The following is a 22,304-nucleotide window of genomic DNA, read 5'->3' on the forward strand; positions in this document are numbered from 1 at the left end:
AAGAGATGTTAAGAATTAAGATGTGTGAAACGATTTGTAACTCTCCCACAGGTTCTAATCAATCCGACGGCGGGTCGCTAGCGGATAGATCGGGTAGCACAGAGTCGAACGGCGAGCGCAAATCGCAAAAACCCACTCGTAAGATATCGAGGTTTCTAGTCAGCCCCGTCGTGGACCGCGGCGAGGACGTCCCGGAGGAGAAAGGGGTGGACCGGCCCGCTGAGGAGCGGCCGGCCGAAGTGCCCAAGCTCCCCGAACCTACCAAAGAACCGCCCAGGGAACCGCCCCGGGAACAAATCAACGGGCTACCCGAACCGGAGCCGGCGCCCACGCTGCCTGAACCGCAACCGGTATGTTTTTTTTTGTAAATATTTTGGAAATAAATGCGAGAATTTAGGTTTTTAGAATTCCAGTGGCAACTTTTTGAATTTTCTTATGAACGTTGTCCACTTGGATTTCGATTTTTCTCTAATCTCTAAACTCTCAGGATGACATCTATCGGTGCCTTAAAGCAAAATCGATTAAACAGATGGGGCTGTGAAATCTGTAATTTGATGAGACAGTCAAATTTTACGAAAAGTTGTTTTTCAATTGATCAGAAAGATTGAATGTAGACGTCTTAACTTTAGGCCGTTGGGATGAGAGCCTAACTTAATTATTATTAACACGTTGCAGGAAATAAGACCGGAACCAGTACAGAAGCCAATACCGCAGACAGTTCCAGACAACTTCGTTCCTACTCACCAGTATTCACTTCCTTCACAACTAACGCATACTCCCCAAGCCATCACCGACCACAGAGCAGAAGTCAAACAAATACCGAGCGAACAAAACGTGCAACTACCTCAGAGCACACCACAGCCGATTACCAGCTCTATGACAAACAACATACAGTCCACAATCCCTCAAACGATGCCGTTCCAAAGTATAAACCATACGCTGCTGAACGGAGCGTTGCAACCTAGTCTAACCAACTTAACGACTCCCTTACAAATAGCAACAGATACACCCTTACTTGGATTAAGTCAAGTTGGGACTCCAGTAGTTGGTGGGGATTTAGGCTTGAACCTTGGCTTGGCTCAAATGGCGCCAGGATTGGTGGATCCTATGGGCTTGAGCAGGCTTCAGTTGGGACAGCCAACCCTCACTCCAAACTCGGGGGTGAACGATCCGCTGGCGAATGCGGAGAATATACAGAGGATGTTGCTCAAGCAGAATATTATCAAGTGAGTGTCAAAGTCAAAGTCAAATGATTTATTCAAAATAGGTAATTAATAACGCTTTTTGATGGTCAGATGTTGGATTTCTAAGATATAGTGGTGATAATTACGCAAACTTAAAACTAAAGCTACGAGGGTTCCAAACGCGCCCAGGTCTGAGAAGAGCCCACAACAAACTCAGCCGGGTATTCTTTTTATTATCACCACTTTACAAAATTATTGAAACTTATTAGAACTATCACAAAGTCTTAAGCAACTCATTCCCACGCTTGCTTATCACTTAAATAATCCTTTACATTGTAATAGGATTTTTCAATTAGTTTACGCTTTTTGAAAACTTGTTGAGAGACATCTCCAATATGTCTTCTGGAAGCTTATTATAAAAACTTATAGATTTTCCAATAAATGAATTGCTAACTTTACTTAGCCTGGAGGTGGGAATTACAAGTTTATTTTTGTTTCTAGTATTTACATTATGACAGTGCTGTTTATAAGTCCCGCAAATTGCTAATGCGTTTGGCTGCCATTTTAGTGACGTCAGCACTAGACTGAAGTTTCGATTTCGATTTCGATGTTAATGAAATGAGACATGGTTCCAGCGCAATAGCAATTTGAGGGACTTATATTTTCTTAATTTTTATTAGGTAAGCTTTATAAGCATAGGACTTAGGCACAGCGCACACAGACAGATCGATGGAGCCGAGGTGTGTTATCTTGATAACAACTAAACCTACCTTTTATTTGCTTTAGCATAAAGGCGGAGGCGTGAATCAACCATGCGCTCCATGCATCTATTGAGATTCTTCAGTGCTTTAACCAATTTGAATTGTATATCGACAAAAGTAAAGCCAAGTTTAAGTTATCAAAAATATTTTTCTTTACTCCAGTCCGTCTGCATGCACTGGCTACCACATGACATACACCATGATGACATACACCACACCACGTGTGGTGTATGTCATTATTCGCTTTCCGTACAGCGTGACATTAATAAATAATTTATTATGTTAAAAATAAATAAGAATCATGATTTTTTTAAATTATTCTCTTTAATAATGAATTCTGGCCCCATAAACTTCCACTAAACAAAAAATCACATCATTTTATTACTACAGTCCAAAACCCCATTGTATATTTTTTTGTTCAACAGCCAACAACAGAATCTCCAAGGCCCCAATCTATTAGGGTTGCTCAACCAGCCGCAGTTCCCGCAACCTGAACTAGGGTTACACAACAACCTGCTCCACACGCCACCTGGTACGTAACCTTAACTAAAATATATAGCCTTGGTCTATTGTTGATTGTTGTAATTGGAAATGAGTTTTTGGATAACATGTAAAATAAAAATGTAAATAGGGTATTTGACAGGTTTCTAAAGTCTGTTCTACGTTAACCACTGATGTCTAAGAACTCTATAAAAATGTATGTTTTACGTTCCATAAAAAGTATTATTTAAATATCCTGCGGAAACGCTTTCCTGACAATATGGCGCTGCATCGTCGAATATGCAATCGTGACGTTGCCTGTTCTTGTTTGGTTGTGGACTATACTATACACGCAAACGTTTACGAGCAGTTGACGTCATCAAGCACTCAGCCAATCATATGCTGTAAAATACCCTATTGTTCTTAAATTGAAACCCTACCATTTATTGTAGCGAAAGAGAGAACCAAAGATAGATAAGGACGGAAAAACACGACGAAATCTTAAATTTTAGAAATAGAAACACTGCTCACACAATTTTCGTCCGCAGATGTAGGCTTTTCAAATGCAGTGGGAACTTGATTCCTTTAAAGGATTTAAAACTTTCCTTTTGTTAAAAAAATTCTCTTTTTCTTTACTGACTATACTTATTGCTACCCGCGATTTTGTTTGCATGAGGCTTGAAATTAACGAGTCCTTTTTTGAATACCTATATCGAACTCTATATCCATTAAATTAAATCCTTTGTCACTTAGGCTGAGATCTTGAGCACTTTGACTTTGCTCAGACTTAATTGTCTGATTGAGACTCAGATTGAGTTAAAACGATACAGATTTATGTGAGAGACATAGCTCTGTCCCGTTTTAACTCTGTCTTAAGTCTAAGCTAAGTCAGAGTGCGCTTTATAAATCTCACCATTAAAGTCGTTTGAATGTCTGTGCGTATGTGTAACTAACAGCACGCGTGTGTGACAGGCGCGGGGCGGCTGGCCTACGCTCCGCAGCGGTACTACCAGCCGATGCTGGCCACGGCGAACGATCTTATAGGAGGTAACTATTGCACATGAGTTGCATTATGAGCCTCAATAGCTCAACGGGTAAAGGAGTGGACTGGAAATCGAAAGGTCGACGGTTCAAACCCTGCCTTTTGCACTATTGTCGTAACTACTCATAGCACAAGCTTGACGCTTAGTTAGAGTGAAAAGGGGAATATTAGTCATTTAACGTGGCTAATATTCTTTTATAAAAAAAAATAACATCATCATCAACGACGATTGATATCTACTGCTGGACATAGGTCTCTTGTAGGGACTTCCACACGCCACGGTCTTGCGCCGCCAAGAAAGAGTGTAATTTTTGTATGAGGAGATGTAAAACAATAATTATACAAGGTTGCCTTTGAATATATTATCCGTCTATTGTTTTCAGTTCAACAACAAGCTCTTCAAACATCCGTAAACCAATTCAACCAGCCGATGGGCCCCGCATTCGGTTTAGGCCTGGGCCTCGGCTCTCCCCTTCAGGCCGGCCTCGGCGCACAGAATCTCGGCCTCCAGCAGAACATAGGCCTCGCCACCCAGAACTTAGCCCTCAACCAGAACCTTATGGGGCAGAATCTAGGACAGAACTTAGGTATGCCCTATTACATTTCACTACCGCAGAACCCTAAATAAGCTAAAAGAAAACAGCGTCGATATAAAGGAAACAAGTCGTAACAAAAAAAAACTTGAGTACTCGACCAAAAAGGAACTAAAAATAAATTTTAAGATGGTGAATGTAGGGCGCCATTTTCAAACGTGAAATTTGGAAATGGCGCCCTACAGCCGCCATATTGACTTTTTTGCACTTAGAATTTATGGTAGAATAAAGAATTAGTTTCTTTATATCTCATACATGAACCCTGAAAACATTATACTCTTTTTATGATGCAGTCGTGTAATTAAGAAGATTGGATGGTCCATTCTTGACAATGCAAATTGCATGTTTAAACTTAAAGTTTTTATTTAAAGTACTAGCTGATGCCCGCGACTTCGTACGCGTGGATTTAGGTTTTAAAAATCCCGTGCAAACTCTTTGATTTTCCGGAATTCATTCCCCAGGTCTTAAACTATACTCATGCAAAAATCACGTCGATTTGTTGCTCCGTTGCGACGTGATTGAAGGACAAACTAACAATCAAACACACGTTCACATTTATTATATAGGTAGTGATTTCATAAATCAAAAAGGGAGTTTGACGCTTGTATGTTATAACTACATCGTACACGGTGCTATGGAATATAACTTTATGTTCGCAATTAGTATAGCTTATTAGTACTGCTAGAGGTCGCCAGTAAGTCTAGTGGGTCAAAATTTGAAATACACAGAGACCGGACGTTAGATATTGTGTGTAATGGTAGGTTTACACTCAGGGCAATCGTCAAACAATGTCGGCAAGCGCATGCGTGTAAAAAGGCATTAAGTATCTTGGTCTTCGTCGAAATAAAAAATTTATAGGACGTATTTTGACCTTGTTTGACTTAAGATACTGCTAAAACAAGACAGTGCTATATCGCTGTCATAAACTGTCTTAACTCTGTGTTTTAATTCTGAGTAAAGTACGTTGCCGCACGTAGTCAGTTAAAATAAGACAGATATGTTAGCGATATAACGCTGTCTCGTTTAGACAGTATCTGAAGTCTAAGCAAAGTCAAAGTGCGCTCTATAGATCTCTGCCTTAGAGCTAGCGCGCATCACGGTATATTTCCGTACGTTTTTTTCCCCCAAAATCTGTGAACTATAGAAATATATGAAAGCGCGCGCACGGCGGAATTAATTCCGCACCGGATTTTGATACATTTAAATTCAAAATTACGGATTTTAAAACGCACCGCAACTCACCGCACTGTGGTGCGCACTAGCTCTTAGGGTGAGATCTATAGAGTGCACTCTGACTTTGCTTTGACTTAAGACAGAGTTAAAACGAGACAGAGCTATATCTCTCAAATAAATCTGTCTCGTTATAACTCGATCTAAGTCTGAGCAAAGTCAAAGTGTGCTCCATAGAATTCACCCTTAGTGTCTTTCTATGCCGCTACGTTTGTGACCACTAACCATTCAAATCACTCACTCAGTTTGAATGGACTATAACATGTTTTTATGCGCTCAAGTCGCAGACACATTACTGTGGTGTTGTTGTTGTTGTGACACGAATGAAGCCAATCGGCGTCATACGTTTTTTATTTATGTTGTCAAATTCAACAATTGACAATCAAAGTGTGCAGTGGTACCCATTGTTAAACGACTTCCAAAAAGGAGGAGGTTCTCAATTCGGCCCGCTTTTTTTTTAATTTTGACATGCACACTAATACACTATGCATATGCACTTATAGACTCGCTGTGATTGGTCGATCGTCGTGCCGGATTGTGTTGCGACATGTCACAACACAGTAATGTGACTATATCTTAACTATGCAGAAAGTAGGATAAGTTCCTTGTATACTTATTCTTTTTTTCTATTGTTACCATTTTTTGGTTTAAAAAAATTAGGCTTTTGGACCATTTTCGCCTCGGGATTTCCCCTTCCGGTTTCTGTGTGTTTAGTGGCTTAGATCACAATGTATTGGCTTTCAGAACATGGGATTGCTCCGACAAGCGCCACCGATCGGCTATTCAGAATCTGATCATTATGCATAGGGACCATATAGCTAGTACTGATCGACCCTGTTACCATTTCCTATAAGTCTAGCGGGCTTTTTAAACCTCATGAACGTTGTACTGCGCTCTATGGGGATAGTAATAGTGAAGTTTTTATATTTTGAACTAGATGTCTTATAGAAAATTCTTTCTTCATTGAAACTTTTTTTAAATATGTCAATCCTTCCCGAACTACCCAAAGTAGCCCATAGCTCGTAAGCTTCTATCTTTAACGTAGTTAACTCTGCTATTTTCCACCGTAGGCCTAGGGGGCCAGAATTTAGGTTTAGGTCAGAATCTCATGGGGGGTCAGAGCCTGGCACTGGGGGGTCAGGCTTTGGGGCTCGGAGGCCAGAACCTGTCGCTGATGGGGCAGAACCTTGGCCACCTGGTGGCGCAGAGGGCGGTACACAACGCCTTGGCGAGGCGGGCTGTTGATATGGAAATGGGTAAGTCCCTTTTAATATCCGAGGAACGACAACTTCATTTGCTATGTTTCGCTAAAGCTAGATAAATCTCTGTTGTAGTATGCACTATCCACAGTCCTCCTGCTTCTATTAAATGTGTAAGAAAAGCAAGAAATATGCACCAATTGATGAATGGTGCGTCTATCCTGGCTGCGATAGCTGGTGCACGCCATAGCCCAGGAACAGTTAAATGATAGGACTTTAATTATCAAAAAACTATATAATTTGACCTTGTACCTACGTATGATTTCCAGCAAGTATATATTATTGCATGTAAAAAATTATAAAAAAACTATAATAAATAAATAGAAAAAAGTTTAATGCACAAATCAATGTTTTCTAATACAACAGGTATGGCAAACGTAAACTCTACAGGTTCGACGCAACCCAGCTCGCCCAGCAAGGCCCAGTCCTACAACGAGTACATGCTCACGCTGCAGAACAAACTCGTCTCTAACTTCAACAGCGTAAGTGCCATTATTGTGTAACAGATGTGACATACGAAGAAAAGCTGCTCATGCTCACACTGCAAACGAAACTCGTCTCTAAATTAACAGGGTAAGTGCCATTATTGTTGCAACGGGTGTGAAAAACGTGAACAAGACCAGTTCTAACAGAGAGTACACGGTCATGCTGCAGAACAAATTCGCTTCTATTCCCAACAGCGTAAGTACCATTATTGCAACAAGTGTAACCGTGGACTTGACAGGTTCAACGCAACCCAGCTCATAGAACAAGAGCGTCCTACAGTATATGCACACACTGCAGAACAAACTCGCCTCTATCTCCAACAACGTAAGTACCATAATTGTAACACGCAAGGTCATACGTGAACATGAGCGAAGCAGCTGAAACTAGCGCGGCGATGAAACGCACCTCATTGGCCCATATGTGTGAGTGAGACAGTAAGAGTAAGCTTCGCTTCTGTCGAGTGTTTCGCGACAGCTCACGGCTTTTTGTTTTATCGGCAGGGCCCCGTGTCCCCGCAGTCTCCTCTGGAGTACAGTCCCGCGCTGTCGCCCACGCAGCGACAGTTGCACGCACACAAGGTATTACATAACTACGAATATACCAGAACGCTAGCAAATTGTTATACTACCTAAACACAAACCAATACCAATAACCATTTGCCTCGTTTTGTACTGTAAGTGATTTAGAATTTTTTCAAACCCCCAATGTATAGCGTGCAAAGCTCGGGTCAATGCCCCGTCTACGACGCGGCATTGTCTCCGACTGGCCTACTTACGCAACGTTCGTTGACCTCTAGCGTCAGTCAGATGTTTTATTTGCAATATATTGTAAACTTTTACAAAATCATAAGATTTTTTATATATTTTTTCGCGTTTTTTTTGTGGTATATCAGTAATCATCAGTAATATCGCCTGTCTTCGTTATTCCCAGCGTTCTGGTTACACCCTGTATAATAATCCTTCTCATGCCTTCATCAGTACTAATATCACAGTATAAAGACACTAGTCCGACGGCTTTGATCTCGTGGTAAATGACCACCACGACCCTTTTCAAGGAACCCTTAGGACTCTAACTATTAGGCCAGTTCGGGTCGCTCCTTCGTCCCGCACTTACCGCACGATCCCTCTGTTTAGACGGCTTCGTCGCCTCTGTCTAATCCATACTAACAATTTAAATGCGAAAGTGTGTGTCTGTCTGTCTGTCTGCTAGCCTTTCAGGGCCCGTCCGTTCAACCGATTTTAACGAAATTTGGTACAGATATAGCTTGTATCCCGGGGAAGGACATAGGCATATCTCGGAAAATCAAAGAGTTCCCACGGGATTAGTAAAAACCTAAATCCACGCGGACGAAGTCGTGGGCATCATCTAGTAATTTATAATATCATATCCATACTCTGTACTAATATGATAATTGTGAAAGTTTTCGGTCACTTAGTTCTTCACGGCTCAACCACTGGACCGCTTTTGCCAAAAATTGTGACAGGGCATCCTGGAAATGGACAGGGCACTTTTTGTCTCGAAAAATTAGTTTCAACTGGATTTTATTCTAAATTCAGGCGGATGGAGTCGCGGGAATATGCTAGTCTAAACATATATGATATCTGCGCAGGCGCAGGCGTAATTTATATAAGTGATAGTACTGTAACCCTATATCATGCAACTATAGTCGACGCATTTTAAACCGAGTCGTCGTGTTATCTGTCTGTTCGCTCGCACTTACCTACGGCCCGTAAGTGCGAGCGAAACAGACAGATAACTCGACGACTCGGTTTAAAATGCGTCTACTATTGACCTAATATCAACCCGCCGCGGACGAACCCAGCATCATGTGTGGGTCCACCCTAATAGTTATCTATTTTCCAGCGGGAGATATTGGAAGGCGCGGAAGGCGTGTCCAGCGTAGAGGGTGCAGAAGGTCCTGAGGGCTCGGAGGCGGAGGGGTCTCACGCGGCGCGCGTGGCTCACCTCGAGCACGAGCTCAGCAAGATTAGTTCCTACTACAAGCACGCCGCGCCCAAGGTACCTATAATCGTACTTTTTGCCGCATTATCATCAACCGACAGACGTCCACTGCTGGACATAGGTCTCTTGTAAGGACTTCCACACACCACAGTCTTGCGCCGCCTGAATCCTTCGGCTCCCTACGACTCGTTTGATGTCGTCTGTCCACCTAGCTAGAGGGACAGTATTCACCACAGACTACAGACTGATTTTCAAAAATCCTATCTTAGCGGATGCCTTACGTCATAATAACTATGCATCTGCATACCAAATTTCAGCCCGATCCGTCCAGTAGTTTGAGATGTGCGTTGATAGATCAGTCAGTCAGTCAGTCACCTTTTCCTTTTATATATTTAAGATTATAAAAATAATAATTGTCCTGAGCCCTGACTCCTAAAGTTATGACTGACTGATCTATTAAAGTATAAACCGCTTGGGTTATAAGCTTGCCCCCAATATATTATATACCCCTAAGAGTCCCAATTCTTGAATTTTTTTCTTGTACAGTAGCTTCAGCTATTTAATTCAAATGTTTTTTATTGTTTCGAAATAAAACGTCCCTAGTGTGATCTTGCATCTCTTATGGTGAGTTGTTTTGGCAGGACGCGTTCGGCGAGCACGGCGCGGAGGTGCTGGCGGGCGACATCGCTGGCACCGCCGTCCCTACTTACGACGCAGGTTAGCCCACTTTTCCAATTATCGATACGCAATCCTCATTTACGCAAAGGATCAGCCTGGCTGGTCAAGCGCAGGAATGGAACCAGTATTGGAATGGAAATTTGATAAAGCTAGCTTTAAGATTGAGATGGAAATCGGGGAGGTAACGCCCCGCACACCCGCACGGCCATTGCGCTAAACCGGTGCGGGCGAACGCGGGTGACGTGCGGGTGTGCGGGGCGTCCCCCCGCCTGTCGCGGACTTATACTTGGATGTTATAAATTCACGGTTTTCAGATTTTTCCCCAAATGTCAGCTATAACCTACCTGCCAAATTTCATGATTCTAGGTCAACGGGAAGTACCCTGTAGGTTTCTTGACAGACAGACGGACAGACAGACAGACAGACAGACAGGCAGACAGACAGACAGACAGACAGACAGACAACAAAGTGATCCTATAAGGGTTCCGTTTTTCCTTTTGAGGTACGGAACCCTAATTACTAAAGTGTCTAGCAAACATAATTTTGACTACCAATTCTAATCCTTTTTTTGGCCTATCATCAGAAATTCTCGTTCACATTCGTGGAGGTCACTTTTAATATGTTTTCAGCAAAAGACGGTCGGTGGGTGGTGTCCCGCGCCACGCCACTGCGCAGCTACGCGCTGTGCAGGCTGCTGCCCGAACACGCGCATCTCGCACATGGTGAGTATTGAACGAATCAAGTTAGTCAAATTGTGACTTTTAAAGCTTTTTAACAGTTAAAAAATATAGCCCTCCAAATTCATCATGATGACTAATATAATTCTCCCTCTTTCCCCTCCAACTAAGTCTGAGGCCCGGTAACACCTAAGCGGACAGGAAAAGAGATGCGTTCGATCGACTTATCAGAATCAAAATAGATAACGTGAAAAAATTATCACGTAATCTTTTAAAAATTGGATTGGTTTACTGTACACATCTCTTCTCCGCTCCGCTTAGGTGGATACCGGGCCTTAAGCTTGTGCTTGGAGCTGATACGACAATAGTGCAACGGTTGGGTTTTGAACTGGCGACCTTTCGGATTCACTCCGCTCCTTTAACCGTTGAGCTATTGAGGCTCTTGTTTGACTTTTTCGTATCGTAATCATTGTAATTCCGTCAAAATTGATAACTGAATTTTCAGACTTTTGTGGTTTTACATGGCACTAGATAAAATCTGCAGACTATTGATTGGGATTTCTTCTTATCGTAAAATGAATTGTTAAACTTAGCTGTTAGTGAGAATTCTTCTTGTTGTAAAACGAAGGGCTACCTGTTAAGTTATGGAATTCATTAAGACCAATTTACACCCGTCTGGTAATGAAATAAGCGATTTGATGTTTTCAGGGAAAGAGAAACTCGATCTATCACAAACGCAGTTCGCCGGCGAAACGGACGAGTTATCGTGCGACAACACGTCGCTGTGCGAGGAGGGCGTCGAGGCGGGCGAGGCGGGGGCTCGAGGCGAGGCCGAGGCGGACGTGGGCGAGAGCGAGGCGGAGGACTGCGAGACCTATGTGCTGACGGACAGGGCGCGGGCGAGGTGCTACATTCTGGAGGATGCGCTTGCGTCGCGCAGGCATACCATCCTTGATCCCGCGCCACGACTCGCTACAGTAAGTAAACCGGCCAAGTGCGAGTCAGACTCGCGCACCGAGGGTTCCGTACTACAATCGGATTTTTTCGACATTTTGCACGAAAAATCAAAAACTATTATTAATAAAAATAAATAAAAATCAGCTTAGAATGTACAGGTAAAGCCCTTTCATATGATACCCCACTTGGTATAGTAATCTTACTTTGAAAGTTGAAAATACTAATACTAATAGATGATGATGATGATGATGATGATAATGATGATGATTTGGATATCAACTGGCTAGTATCGAAACTGCTATGAAAATTCCGCCTGACATTTCGTACCTATTTGATTCATTTTCTCTTTTTAATTACAGTCAAAACAGAGTCCCGTAGAAGTAGTAGAAGAAAGAGATAGAAGCTACCTGATTCTGGACCCTATCCATGATATGACGTGTACGGTCATAGACCGCACGCTGGATTTGGACGAGGAATTCCTGCCTTTTGTTGAGAAGAGGTATCAGCCCGCGCCCGTTGAGGGGGAGAAGGTAAGACTTACAACACATTAAAATGGACCTTAGCGTCCTTGTTTTATGGTTCAAGTTCGTTTACACATTTACTGAGGAGGAGATTTAGGTCCATTTTGCTGTGATCTCAATTCAATCTCATTGTATTGCTGCTCTCGCTGCTCAATAACAACTAACTGATGGGATGTTGGGATAGGAATAATTAAATTATTTTTAATTATAAATATAACATTTTATTGTATCACAAATTATTTTTCTTAACATATTATTTTAACAAAATTAAGTATTGCAACTTAAATAATATAAATTACAGGATGAATTTTTATATGTCAAAAAATTTCGGACGCATACAGAACGAAAGTAAATAGCGTTTGTAACCTATTATTATTGTTTAAGCGGGCTTTCTAGGTACAATTCAAAATTATCAATATCAATGCAAAATTCAAATTATCTTGTACAGACAGGCATAGTAACATCAGAGATCTGTGGAAACATGCTTTGCGTTCAGCCCGAAATCCTAGACGTACAATCATACATCTAAAATAAATATATAAAAGGAAAAGGTGACTGACTAACTGACTGGCTGACTCACTGACTGACTGACTGACTGATCGACTGATCTATCAACGCACAGCTCAAACTACTGGATGAATTGGGCTGAAATTTGGCATGCTATTATGACGTAGACATCCGCTAAGAAAGGATTTTTGAAAATTCAAGAGGGTAAAATATGGGTTAGCAATTTGTGTAGTTCACGCAGACGAAGTCGCGGGCATAAGCTAGTAAACAATAATTGAACATTTGTTTTAGGTCTCCGTTAGCGAAGAGCTAGGGAAATGGCGGGAAGTTGAAGGAAGCGGGTGGGTGGAGGGGGGCTGCGCGACGGGCGCCAACCCCCCGCGGTTACTGCGCGACGCGGTGGCCGCAGACCTGCGGGCCGACCTCTTCATCGATGAAGCGCTCACCGACAAAGGTGACGTCCTTTTCTAACTTATGTGATAACGAATGAGAGAGAAAGAATGTTGGAAGAAAGTCATTGATGTCGTTTCCACCGATAGTCTACTGCTGGGCGAAGGTCTCTTGCAAGCCGTCCTGCGAGCGGACGTCTTCATCAATAAGGCGCTTACCGATAAAGGTGGCGTCTTCTTCTAGCTTATGTATTTATGTATGAGAGAGAAAGAGATAAAAGAATGTTGGAAAAATGTCATCGTCTTCTTCTCCACCGATAGTCTACTGCTGGATGCAGGTCTCGTCCTGCGAGCGGACGTCTTATCGATGAGGCGCTCACCGATAAAGATCATCCTTTTCTAATTTATGTGTGTATGTGTGGACGACAAAGAGGCGGAAGGCAGTTGGAAAAATGCGAGAGTGATATAATCTGGTGAGTGCGGTAAAGAAGCCGTGGGGTGTGGCGGGCTACCCTACAGAAGCAAATCTTCTGATAAAGCAAGATCTGTCTCGCTCACACATATGGGCAACAATACGGACTACCTAAATAGTTAAACTTTTTGCAAGATCCGATCCCAGAGTCTGTCACACGTCATTCTAGTAACACGGAAGCCAGATTTTTTTCCGACGAGGCGAGAATTATGTGATGTCTCTTTCTAGCTTATGGTTATTATCTCACTCGCATGACCTATGAGTGATTAGAAATAAATTAGGAACTTTTGAATGCATGCGATTGGTTGTCGCAGCTGGGGATGACTTGTAACATGCAGACGCCGAGTTTCTTCGCTGACTACTATCTAATCTGTAAATGAAAACAAAATTGTGAATTACTAATGCTAATGCCCGTGATACACATGCTAGTTCATGGCATGCTAGGTGCTGGTAAGCTGGCATGCCAGCAACTAGCAGAATGTCAGAATGTCACTTGCTTGTAACAGGTATGCCAGTTACTAGAAAGGCTGCGTACCGTGCGAGTGACGTGCGAGTCGAAGATCACAAAATGAATATATTTTATGAAGAAATAAATAGTGTTGATATATATCATCTGTCGTAATAATAGTGAAACTTTTGAAAGCAAGGAATAGACGCAAAAAAAGAATATGGAGAGAAATTGGATTAGTAGTAGTACGATGTGCGAGTTACTAGCAAACGCTTTACGACGTGTTTCGCATGCTTGTAGCTGGCATGCGAGTCCCCCGTCCCACTTCCCCTATAGGTGAAAAAATCAAACACCTTGCGATTTACTGGTATGCCTTGTACTGGTATGCGAGCTACTGGCAAAACCTCGATACACATGCGAGTAGCTCGTTCTTGCTTGCAACTGATATGCTTTTGTGCGAGTAACTAGCATGTGTAACACGCGCTTATCGATGATGGCGTGCTAGAGCTAATATGAGAAACATAAAATTCTTACGGCACCGCAGTTAATTGTCACATTTCGTGACAAAATGGTTAATTAATTTTTTTGTTTGATTTGTGTATCTATAAAGTGTGTGTCCGTTGTTGCAGCGCTGTGCCGGCAGCTGGTGCTGGTGAGCGTGCGTGCGGCGCGCTCGTGACGCGTGACGTCACGCACCTCACACACACACATACACGCCCTATTTATTGTGCTGTACGCGCGTACTGTAACATAACGCCACTATACATAACATGTCTATACTATATATCATTACAACCTTACGTTCATTCATTCATTAAATATTCATATGTGATATCCTGAACTGCAGTGCTTTCATTTTCTTTAACCTCCCTTTTAGCGTTGTTTCTGTCGTTGAGACCGACAAAACGTCACATGGGTACCAGTGACAGAGACAACGCTCTACGAAGCCGAAACCTCTTTCTAAAGGTCGATGTGAAATGTCGGCGTCATCCTACATAAAGTCGCTGTACCATGCCACACGATGCGTTACGACGTCGTGCGGCGCCGCACCGCACGCGCGATGGACTTGGGACCAGAGAGACGAGGCGGGGAGGGGTGGTGCTTTGCAACGCCATATTTTTGCCGGAGCGGCAACGCCACACAATACTCAAATCAACAGCGGTGCGGCGCCGCAACGCATCGTGAGGCCTCAGTCTTAGGCTGAGATCTTCAGTCTGAACAAAGTCATTTTGACTTTACTCAGACTTAAGATTGAGTTAATACGAGACAGATTTATGTGAGAGATATAGCTTTGTCTCGTTTTAACTCTGTCTTAAGTCTAAGCTAAGTTAGAGTGCGCTCTATAGATCTCACTCTTAGTCAACGTAAGCTGTAAGAAAGTAGAAATACTTACGAACATGAGTCCAATTGTGAGTACTATCAAGTTGAGTTGTATGGACGCCGCAGCGTTGATGCGAGCTTGCGGCACCCCGGACACCTGGGAATTGTTAATGATTATTGCAATCTATGGAAGTAGTATCGCACCATACAAAATGTCAGTTAGCAAAAGTAGGTACAGTACGCGGCAGAAAGTAATGTACAGCGTCCGCCGCGTGTTCTGGTGCCTTAGACTTTGCCCTGTAAGGTGTAATACTGGTCGTGCTATGGACGAAGGACGCCTACACAATCTTAAATTCTTACTTCGATTCTATCTTCCATAGTTACCGTGCTATTAATCCACGTGGTAAACGCAGACACTCGTGTGTATACTCCGGGGAACAGCGGCTGCGCACACCCGAAGCCCCACGACACGACGCCTACTAGCACGGTGCCACGTATCAGCGGCCCGCCGCTGTCGCCCTGACACGCGTCCTTACCTGATAAAAAAAAAATTATAGTTGAACCACTATGAACGTGCGAACTGAGTCATAAATCATCATCATGCCACAGAAGTCGTTATCGATAAATGGATGCCGATCGAACGCAGGTAGGTAGGATATAATATGTGGTAGGGTATCGCCAAATCCTTTTTTTTTACTTTTACACAACACCAGAGCATCAGGTTCCAGTTCCATAAGGCCTGTAAGAGCGAGCGAAAGGTCTGCTAAAATGATTTATGTCTCAGTTCGCACGTTCATAATGGCATACGCACAATTATAACGAAGTTGACTACGCGTTTAGTTTCACTGGTGACCGCTGAATCTATATGAATGAACATACATTGGACAACTAGTAACAAGTCTGTACTTCAGTTTTAAGTTAGAAAGTCTTGGGTACCTAGTAGCTAGTGTTAATAAATTTAACTCTAGCTACGACCCTGCATCACACCCGGTGACGTGCGGGTGTGCGGGGAGTCCCCCCGCCTCATACCCCGATTGCCATCTCAACCTATCGCGGACTATAGGTATTAAATGAAAACACAAAATGTACAAATAAATACATTCTCTCCACTGTCAAGTGTCACGTACTCCAGCAGGGCGATTGTCTAAAACCTGCATCAATCATTATTACAATCTCAATTGTTCTGATTGGCTGAATTTGTGCGATTCTTGTTGCAACAATGCATTGTGGCCAATAGTGAGCGAGCATTAACCAATCAGAGATGATTGCGATCGTGACATTGTAGCTGTCAAACAACCGCGGTAGAGCCACAGTTGTCTGCTTTACCTCCTATATCGAGGAGTCCAGCGCAGAGCATGTTGTCAGTGATGGGGTAGGGGTCGCCGGTGATCTCTTGCAGGTACGCGTAGCGCACCTCGCACACTGATTGATTCACCTTGTAGATTTGAACCTCGTTCAGCACCGGGGATGCTTGCGCTATTGATGCCTGTAAACAATATTCAACCATTTACTTAAATATAGTAAGGATTTAATAAGTAGTAAGGATTCCTATTAATAGTTTTATTTGTGTACCTATTCAAATTTGCACACCATAGTATGGTAGATTGTAGCTCGAAACAAAAATTGTAATTGACAACTTATAAATGTACCTACAATCAGCAAATAAATAATTTGTATTTGTATTTGTATTTGTAAAAATATATTTTGGTCGTAAAACTGATCTCTCGCTAGATACTATATCCATACTCCATACTAATATTATAAATGCGAAAGTGTGTCTGTCTGTCTGTCTGCTAGATTTTCACGGCTCAACAGTTCAACCGATTTTGATGAAATTTGGTACAGGGTTAGCTTACATCCCGGGGAAAGACATAGGCTACTTTTTATCCCGGAAAATTAAAGAGTTCTCACGGGATTTTTTAAAAACCTAAATCCACGCGGACGAAGTCACGGACGTCATCTAGTAATGAATATAGCCTCAATAGCTCAACGGGTAAAGGAGTGGACTAAAAACCGTAAGGTCGACGGTTCAAACTCCGCCCGTTGCACTATTGTCGTACCTACTCCTAGCACAAGCTTGACGCTCAGTTGGAGAGGAAAGGGGAATATTAGAACACCCTTAAAGAATGCTAAAGAATGGGAGAGGATCTTGGTGAGAGAAAAATACACACAAGCTGTATGTTTGGGCCGTTGTCGCTGAACCCACAGCACTAGTTTGGCAGGCGTTCTGATTTGTTTACTTACTTAGTTCGCTACATAGGGAGACCCTGTTCTCATTAGATACCCTGGTCTCACTTTGTGTTTAAAGGCCAAGCGCACGTGACGGACAGACCACGGGTATTTTAAACCGTAAGTACCTACATACTGAACTGGTCAATATGACACGGAGTCATAGTCGCGTTATACTCACGTTAGTCCTGCCCCACCCAACAGTGGTGACTAGTGCGTAGTCCGGCAACCGCACGTTAGGGGCGGGTATGGCCACCGTGCCCACTGAGCTGGACAATGTGACACGCGATGATAGCGTCATGACAGCGATGTCATAGTCCCGGACTGGCGTGTTGTAGGACTGGTGGACTATAACTTCAGATACCGAATGTATTGTGCCACCTGGAAGATGAGTTGAAAGGTTGCATTTTTTAAAAATTTACAGACTAGCGCTTGGCTGCAATCAGACCTGGTGGCAAATGGTGATGCTAACGCAGCCTAAGATGGAGCGTGCTTGCCTAGAAGAGCCCTTTTATACTAATTTAGAGCTACCTACCCAATAAAGAAAAACTACAACTGGAAGGAGTACCAAATCGGAACCACTCACCCTTGTTCAGATCCGTTGAGCCAACTCTGACACTGAAATACACGGGGCTGACTTGCTGACCGTTTCTGAAGGAAAATATATAGCTATATAATATATAACTACTGTACAAAAAAGAATTTTTGAAAATTCAACCCCTTGGGGCCTTGGGGGTAAAATATATCTACTTATTGGGAGTAATTATATGGTCCACGTGCATGAAAACACGGGCATAAGCTATTTATAAGTAGTCTTTTATAATAATTATACTAAGTAAATAATTGCACACTGCTTGAGAAAGCTGCTTCATCATTATTTGAGCCACCCATTTTTATATCGTCAGTCCACCGCGCCGCGCTGGGGAGCGCCCCACACTACCTACGCTTTTTGCGATCTATAACGTTCCGGTTTTAGTGGCCATCGCTCCTAGCGACTTAAGATTGCTTAATTAAATTGGTAGACGGTCCTTACGTGGCAATAAAGCAATGTGCGGCCGACAGCACGTGCCGGCGAGTGATCAGAGCGCCGCCGCATGACAGCTGCGCGTTGTACAGGATCTGTAGAATATTACACAAAACATAAATAATTGAGTAAGGGAGAGCAACGGCTCTCACTTTCAATCACGAATTAAGTAAGTCAGAACAAATAATCTGCAGTCCGGACTCATTGCAGACAAAAATTTGTTGGCTCTCATGTTTTGAATACTAGGTAACCAATCAAACTCAATGTACTTAAGTAGATACATTCTAGGAACTAAGTATTTAAATAAATCTAAGTAAGCACCTATGTCTGTAGTTTTTCATATTGCCATTCGGTTTCAAAGTTACAGTCTCAAGAACTTACATACAAATCTTACCCGTGTATTTAACATGATAACTAGGTACTAGGACCTTACTGATCTGATAAAGTTTTTAGAAAGTGTCAACAAACACATCGAGTTTCATTGGTTAAATATTAAGTACTTAAGTAGGTATACCTACCTACTTATCATCATTTTCATTTTTTTAAAGAAAGAACCAATATTAACCATGTTAAATGAAAAATATTTCCTTTACCTCTCCAACTAAGCATCAAGCTTGTGCTAGGAGTAGGTACGACAATAGTGCAACGGGCGGGGTTTGAACCGTCGGACCTTTCGGTTTTCAGTCCACTTCTTTACCGGTTGAGCTATTGAGGCTCTCTTTACCTACGATTACTACGTTTGTATGGAGCGAGTGTCGGAGCTCGACCACAGTAATCATCCAATCGAGACAGAAATAATGACTGTACTTAGATAAGTAGGTATTTACTAAAAATCTATTACAAAGGCTGGAAAAGGCTCAAACCTGCACAGCGAAGGGGTATTTCTCTATGGTGGTAGTGTTACCACCAATTATTCTAGTGCTTGGGTCCTCGACAGCGCTGGACAGCTCTGACGTCTTGATAGTGTCTTGCGCGTGCAATGCTGTAAAAAAAGTAATTTAAAAGTAAACTTTACGTGCTCTCCGTGCCTTGGAGAGCACGTAAAGCCGTCGGTCCTGCACCTGATCTCTCCGGTCGTGTTGGATTTCTATCCCAACGGGCTATAAGAGTGAGGGAATAGAGTGTCTATGTTTGTGCAGACACTAAGTGTCTGCGCAAACATAGACACATAGAAACGCGCAGATTAGCCATTGTGATCAAAATTCGGTCGGGAGGACATATTCTATATGGAAGAGATGTGTGTCACGTACCTAAAATTAGAAAACGTTTGGAATTTTGGAAAACCCATAATTACAAGATAAATAACTAGGTACCTATAGGTAAGTACCTACTCGAATCTAATCTTTGTCATTATTTTGAGTGGAGTACTTTATAATATTATAAAAGTTTTTACCTAATGTAAAACAACTAAAATAGATCTAAATTTGTATTAAAATAAAGCCTGATTTCCTTTAATAACGTACCTACTTACCTATTAAAGAATTTACGATCTTATGATTAGCTCGAGGAATATGACTGTTCCATCTGTTCATCACTCATGCAAAGAAAGAGATAGGCATTAACTTTGAACATAAATTATTACAAAAAGCCATGATAGCCTAGTGGTTAGGACGTCCGCCCCCTATTCGGAAGGTCGCGGGTTCGATCCCGGGCACGCACTTCTAACTTTTCAGAGTTATATGCGTTTAAAAAAAATTAAATATCACTTGCTTCAATAGTGAAGGATAAGGTATATTTAATGGTCTCCAAGGTGTGTGGAGTCTGCCAATCCGAACTTGGCCAGCGGTGGAATATGGCCAAAGCCTTCTCTTACTGAGTGGAGACCCGTGCTCAGTAGTGAGCCGGCGATGGTTTGGTCATGAAGATCACTTATATGTTGTGTTTGCACTTTAAAAAAGTATTTAACAATAGGTACTGTAAGGTTTTAAGTAGCTTTTAAGTACCTATTAAGAATTCAGGCACCCCCTCGCACAAGGATGGAAAACTAGTTTAGGCCAGAAGTCGAACCTGAAGATAGCCAGGGGCCCTGGGCCAATAGCAATGCGCTGGCGTTTCGGATTTGAACAATTTTTTTTCATATAATTTCTGAAATCCCTTTGTTATGAACACTAGTGGCACTTTGCTAAGTAATCAATCATTAATTACTAATTATACTCACTCGCGATAAATATCGATAAAACACCGACACGCCACATTTTCGCGATCAGCAATCTTCGACTGTCGATCGAGTTGTTCTCTTATCGGTAGATAACCAATCAATTGCACCACCCATCGATGGGGAGCAGCTATAGGTACATAACTTTCCCCTTTGTCAACGTATCAGACCACTGTGTCAAAAATAAAAGGAGTTCCTTACCATCGTAAATTCACGACGTTCGTAAATTCTTGTTTAGCTACCATCCATCGTCCAAGTTAGCCTGCTTCCATCTTAGATCACATCAACACCAGGCGAGATCACAATAAAGGGAAGTCTATAATAACTTGAATCTCGTCGGTTTTGTGGCGAAGAGCTATAAACCACACATTTGACGAAATTCAGTTATGAACAACACCATACTCTGCTTGAAATAGAGATTCTAACAGATCTTTAGCAATAGCTCAACTAGGAGTCTTTCATTCAGAAGTGAAAGGATAGGAACAAAAATCAAGTGATGAAAATGTTTTGTTTTGAATTTTCTTCAGTCTCTGCTCAAACATTGCATAATATTTAATCGTAATGGTTTTTGTTCCATCGTTTTTTCTTGTTTCAACAGAACACGTCTTTTTAGGCTGTGGACTTACGACCAACGCGCATTATCAAATCACTACTTATTCAAATCGCACGTTCTATACGCTTCAATTTGGAGGCAGCCTAATGAATGAGAACCGAGGAAGCTCTATGTGTGTGGTAAGGCGTTAGAGTTGGAATTTACGTCTTCTTGTACGGGAGGTACTCTTGAGTGATATGATAACATATCAAACCTGAACCAGTTCTATGCATCTTCCCTAGATAAAACTCTTCAATTGATGATTCACATTAAACATATTGTCCATTACAAAATTGATAACAAGCCTTTCTAATTAATTGTACCTAGATCAGGATATCAGCTGGTGGGTAACACCTAACTTCTTGAAATGCTCTGACGTTCTCTGCGCAATCCCTTTATACCACAAAGTAGCTGACGCCCGTGACTTCGTTCGCGTGGATTAAGGTTTTTTAAAAATCCCGTGGGAACTCTTTGAGTTTCCGGGATAAAAAGTCAATGTCACTCTTCAGGTCTTTATCTGTACCTACCTACCTACCCATGCAAAAAATCACGTCAATCCGTTGCATCGTTGCGACGTGATTGAAGGACAAACCAACATACAAACACACTTTCGCATTTATAATACTGATGGCTGCGTGGGACGCGTGGGTGTTTATACTGCTTCCTACTGATACTAAGTATGCGTCTCGTCACCACCACATCAGGGCATTCAAGAAGTTTGGCGTCAATTATTATTTTTGTAAATAATACTTATATTCAGCGACAGGTCGAGATGTCTATCGGGATATGAGGCGGGGGGACGCCCGGGCCCCCACGTCACCCGCACCCGGTTAGTGCGGGAGTTGTGCGTTCCCTCTATGATTGCCATCTATACCTGTCGCGTCCTACTCATTTATACAATACATCCAATTTCTTAAAACAATCGCAAAGGCATTAACTGCACGCGGCAGAAAGTAATGTACCTACATCGTCCTCGTTGTCTCTGTCATGACGTTTTGTCGGACTTAACGACAGAGACAACGCTCTACTAATCTGCTATTTCCTTCTAAAGGTAGATGTACATTACTTTCTGCCGCGTTACTGTGCACCTTTTACATTCTTGCTGGTATTCACAATCAATCAAGAGGCAGGTTTACATTTGCGTTTAAAATGTGAAGGTAGGTTTTTCGGCATTTTGCACGATAAATCAAAAACTAGTTTGCATAAAAATTAATTAAAATCTGTTTTAGAGTGTGCAGGTAAAGCCGTACGGAACCTTAAAAATTGTCTGTCTTTACATTTGAAACGCAAACTATAGTCTACTCTATAAGCTGGTGGGTAGGTAGGTACTAAGTATAA

The 22,304-nt window shown here is 42.2% G+C and overlaps 2 protein-coding genes across 14 annotated transcripts in view; one reads left to right on the forward strand and one right to left on the reverse strand.

Moving 5' to 3' along the window:
- The window catches only part of LOC117993172 (serine/threonine-protein kinase Wnk-like), a 63,546-nt gene extending 49,059 nt beyond the window's left edge, over positions 1–14,487 (forward strand). For 8 of the 13 annotated variants that reach the window (XM_069506442.1, XM_069506448.1, XM_069506444.1 and 5 more), the window contains 15 exons: positions 52–350; positions 676–1,226; positions 2,371–2,477; positions 3,398–3,472; positions 3,851–4,054; positions 6,361–6,546; positions 6,916–7,031; positions 7,536–7,613; positions 8,899–9,054; positions 9,639–9,714; positions 10,305–10,397; positions 11,061–11,329; positions 11,669–11,839; positions 12,629–12,791; positions 14,276–14,487. In XM_069506442.1, coding sequence (XP_069362543.1) covers positions 52–350; positions 676–1,226; positions 2,371–2,477; positions 3,398–3,472; positions 3,851–4,054; positions 6,361–6,546; positions 6,916–7,031; positions 7,536–7,613; positions 8,899–9,054; positions 9,639–9,714; positions 10,305–10,397; positions 11,061–11,329; positions 11,669–11,839; positions 12,629–12,791; positions 14,276–14,325 — 2,594 coding nt within the window. In that variant the 3' untranslated portion in view covers positions 14,326–14,487. The other 5 variants (XM_069506447.1, XM_069506450.1, XM_069506451.1 and 2 more) reach the window with 5 other exon arrangements.
- LOC138403994 (trypsin CFT-1-like) lies at positions 12,785–20,448 on the reverse strand. The gene is made up of 9 exons (XM_069506650.1): positions 20,378–20,448; positions 19,083–19,201; positions 18,229–18,314; positions 17,782–17,846; positions 17,377–17,576; positions 16,293–16,452; positions 15,351–15,502; positions 15,040–15,123; positions 12,785–13,568 (listed from the first exon to the last, which is right to left on the reverse strand). The coding sequence occupies exons 1-9, from the start codon at positions 20,412–20,414 to the stop codon at positions 13,560–13,562; spliced, it is 912 nt and encodes a 303-aa protein (XP_069362751.1). The 5' UTR covers positions 20,415–20,448; the 3' UTR covers positions 12,785–13,559.
- Between the last annotated feature and the right edge of the window lie 1,856 nt (positions 20,449–22,304).

This window comes from Maniola hyperantus, chromosome 23 (genome assembly GCF_902806685.2).
Source record: "Maniola hyperantus chromosome 23, iAphHyp1.2, whole genome shotgun sequence".
NCBI classification, from domain to species: domain Eukaryota; kingdom Metazoa; phylum Arthropoda; class Insecta; order Lepidoptera; family Nymphalidae; genus Maniola; species Maniola hyperantus.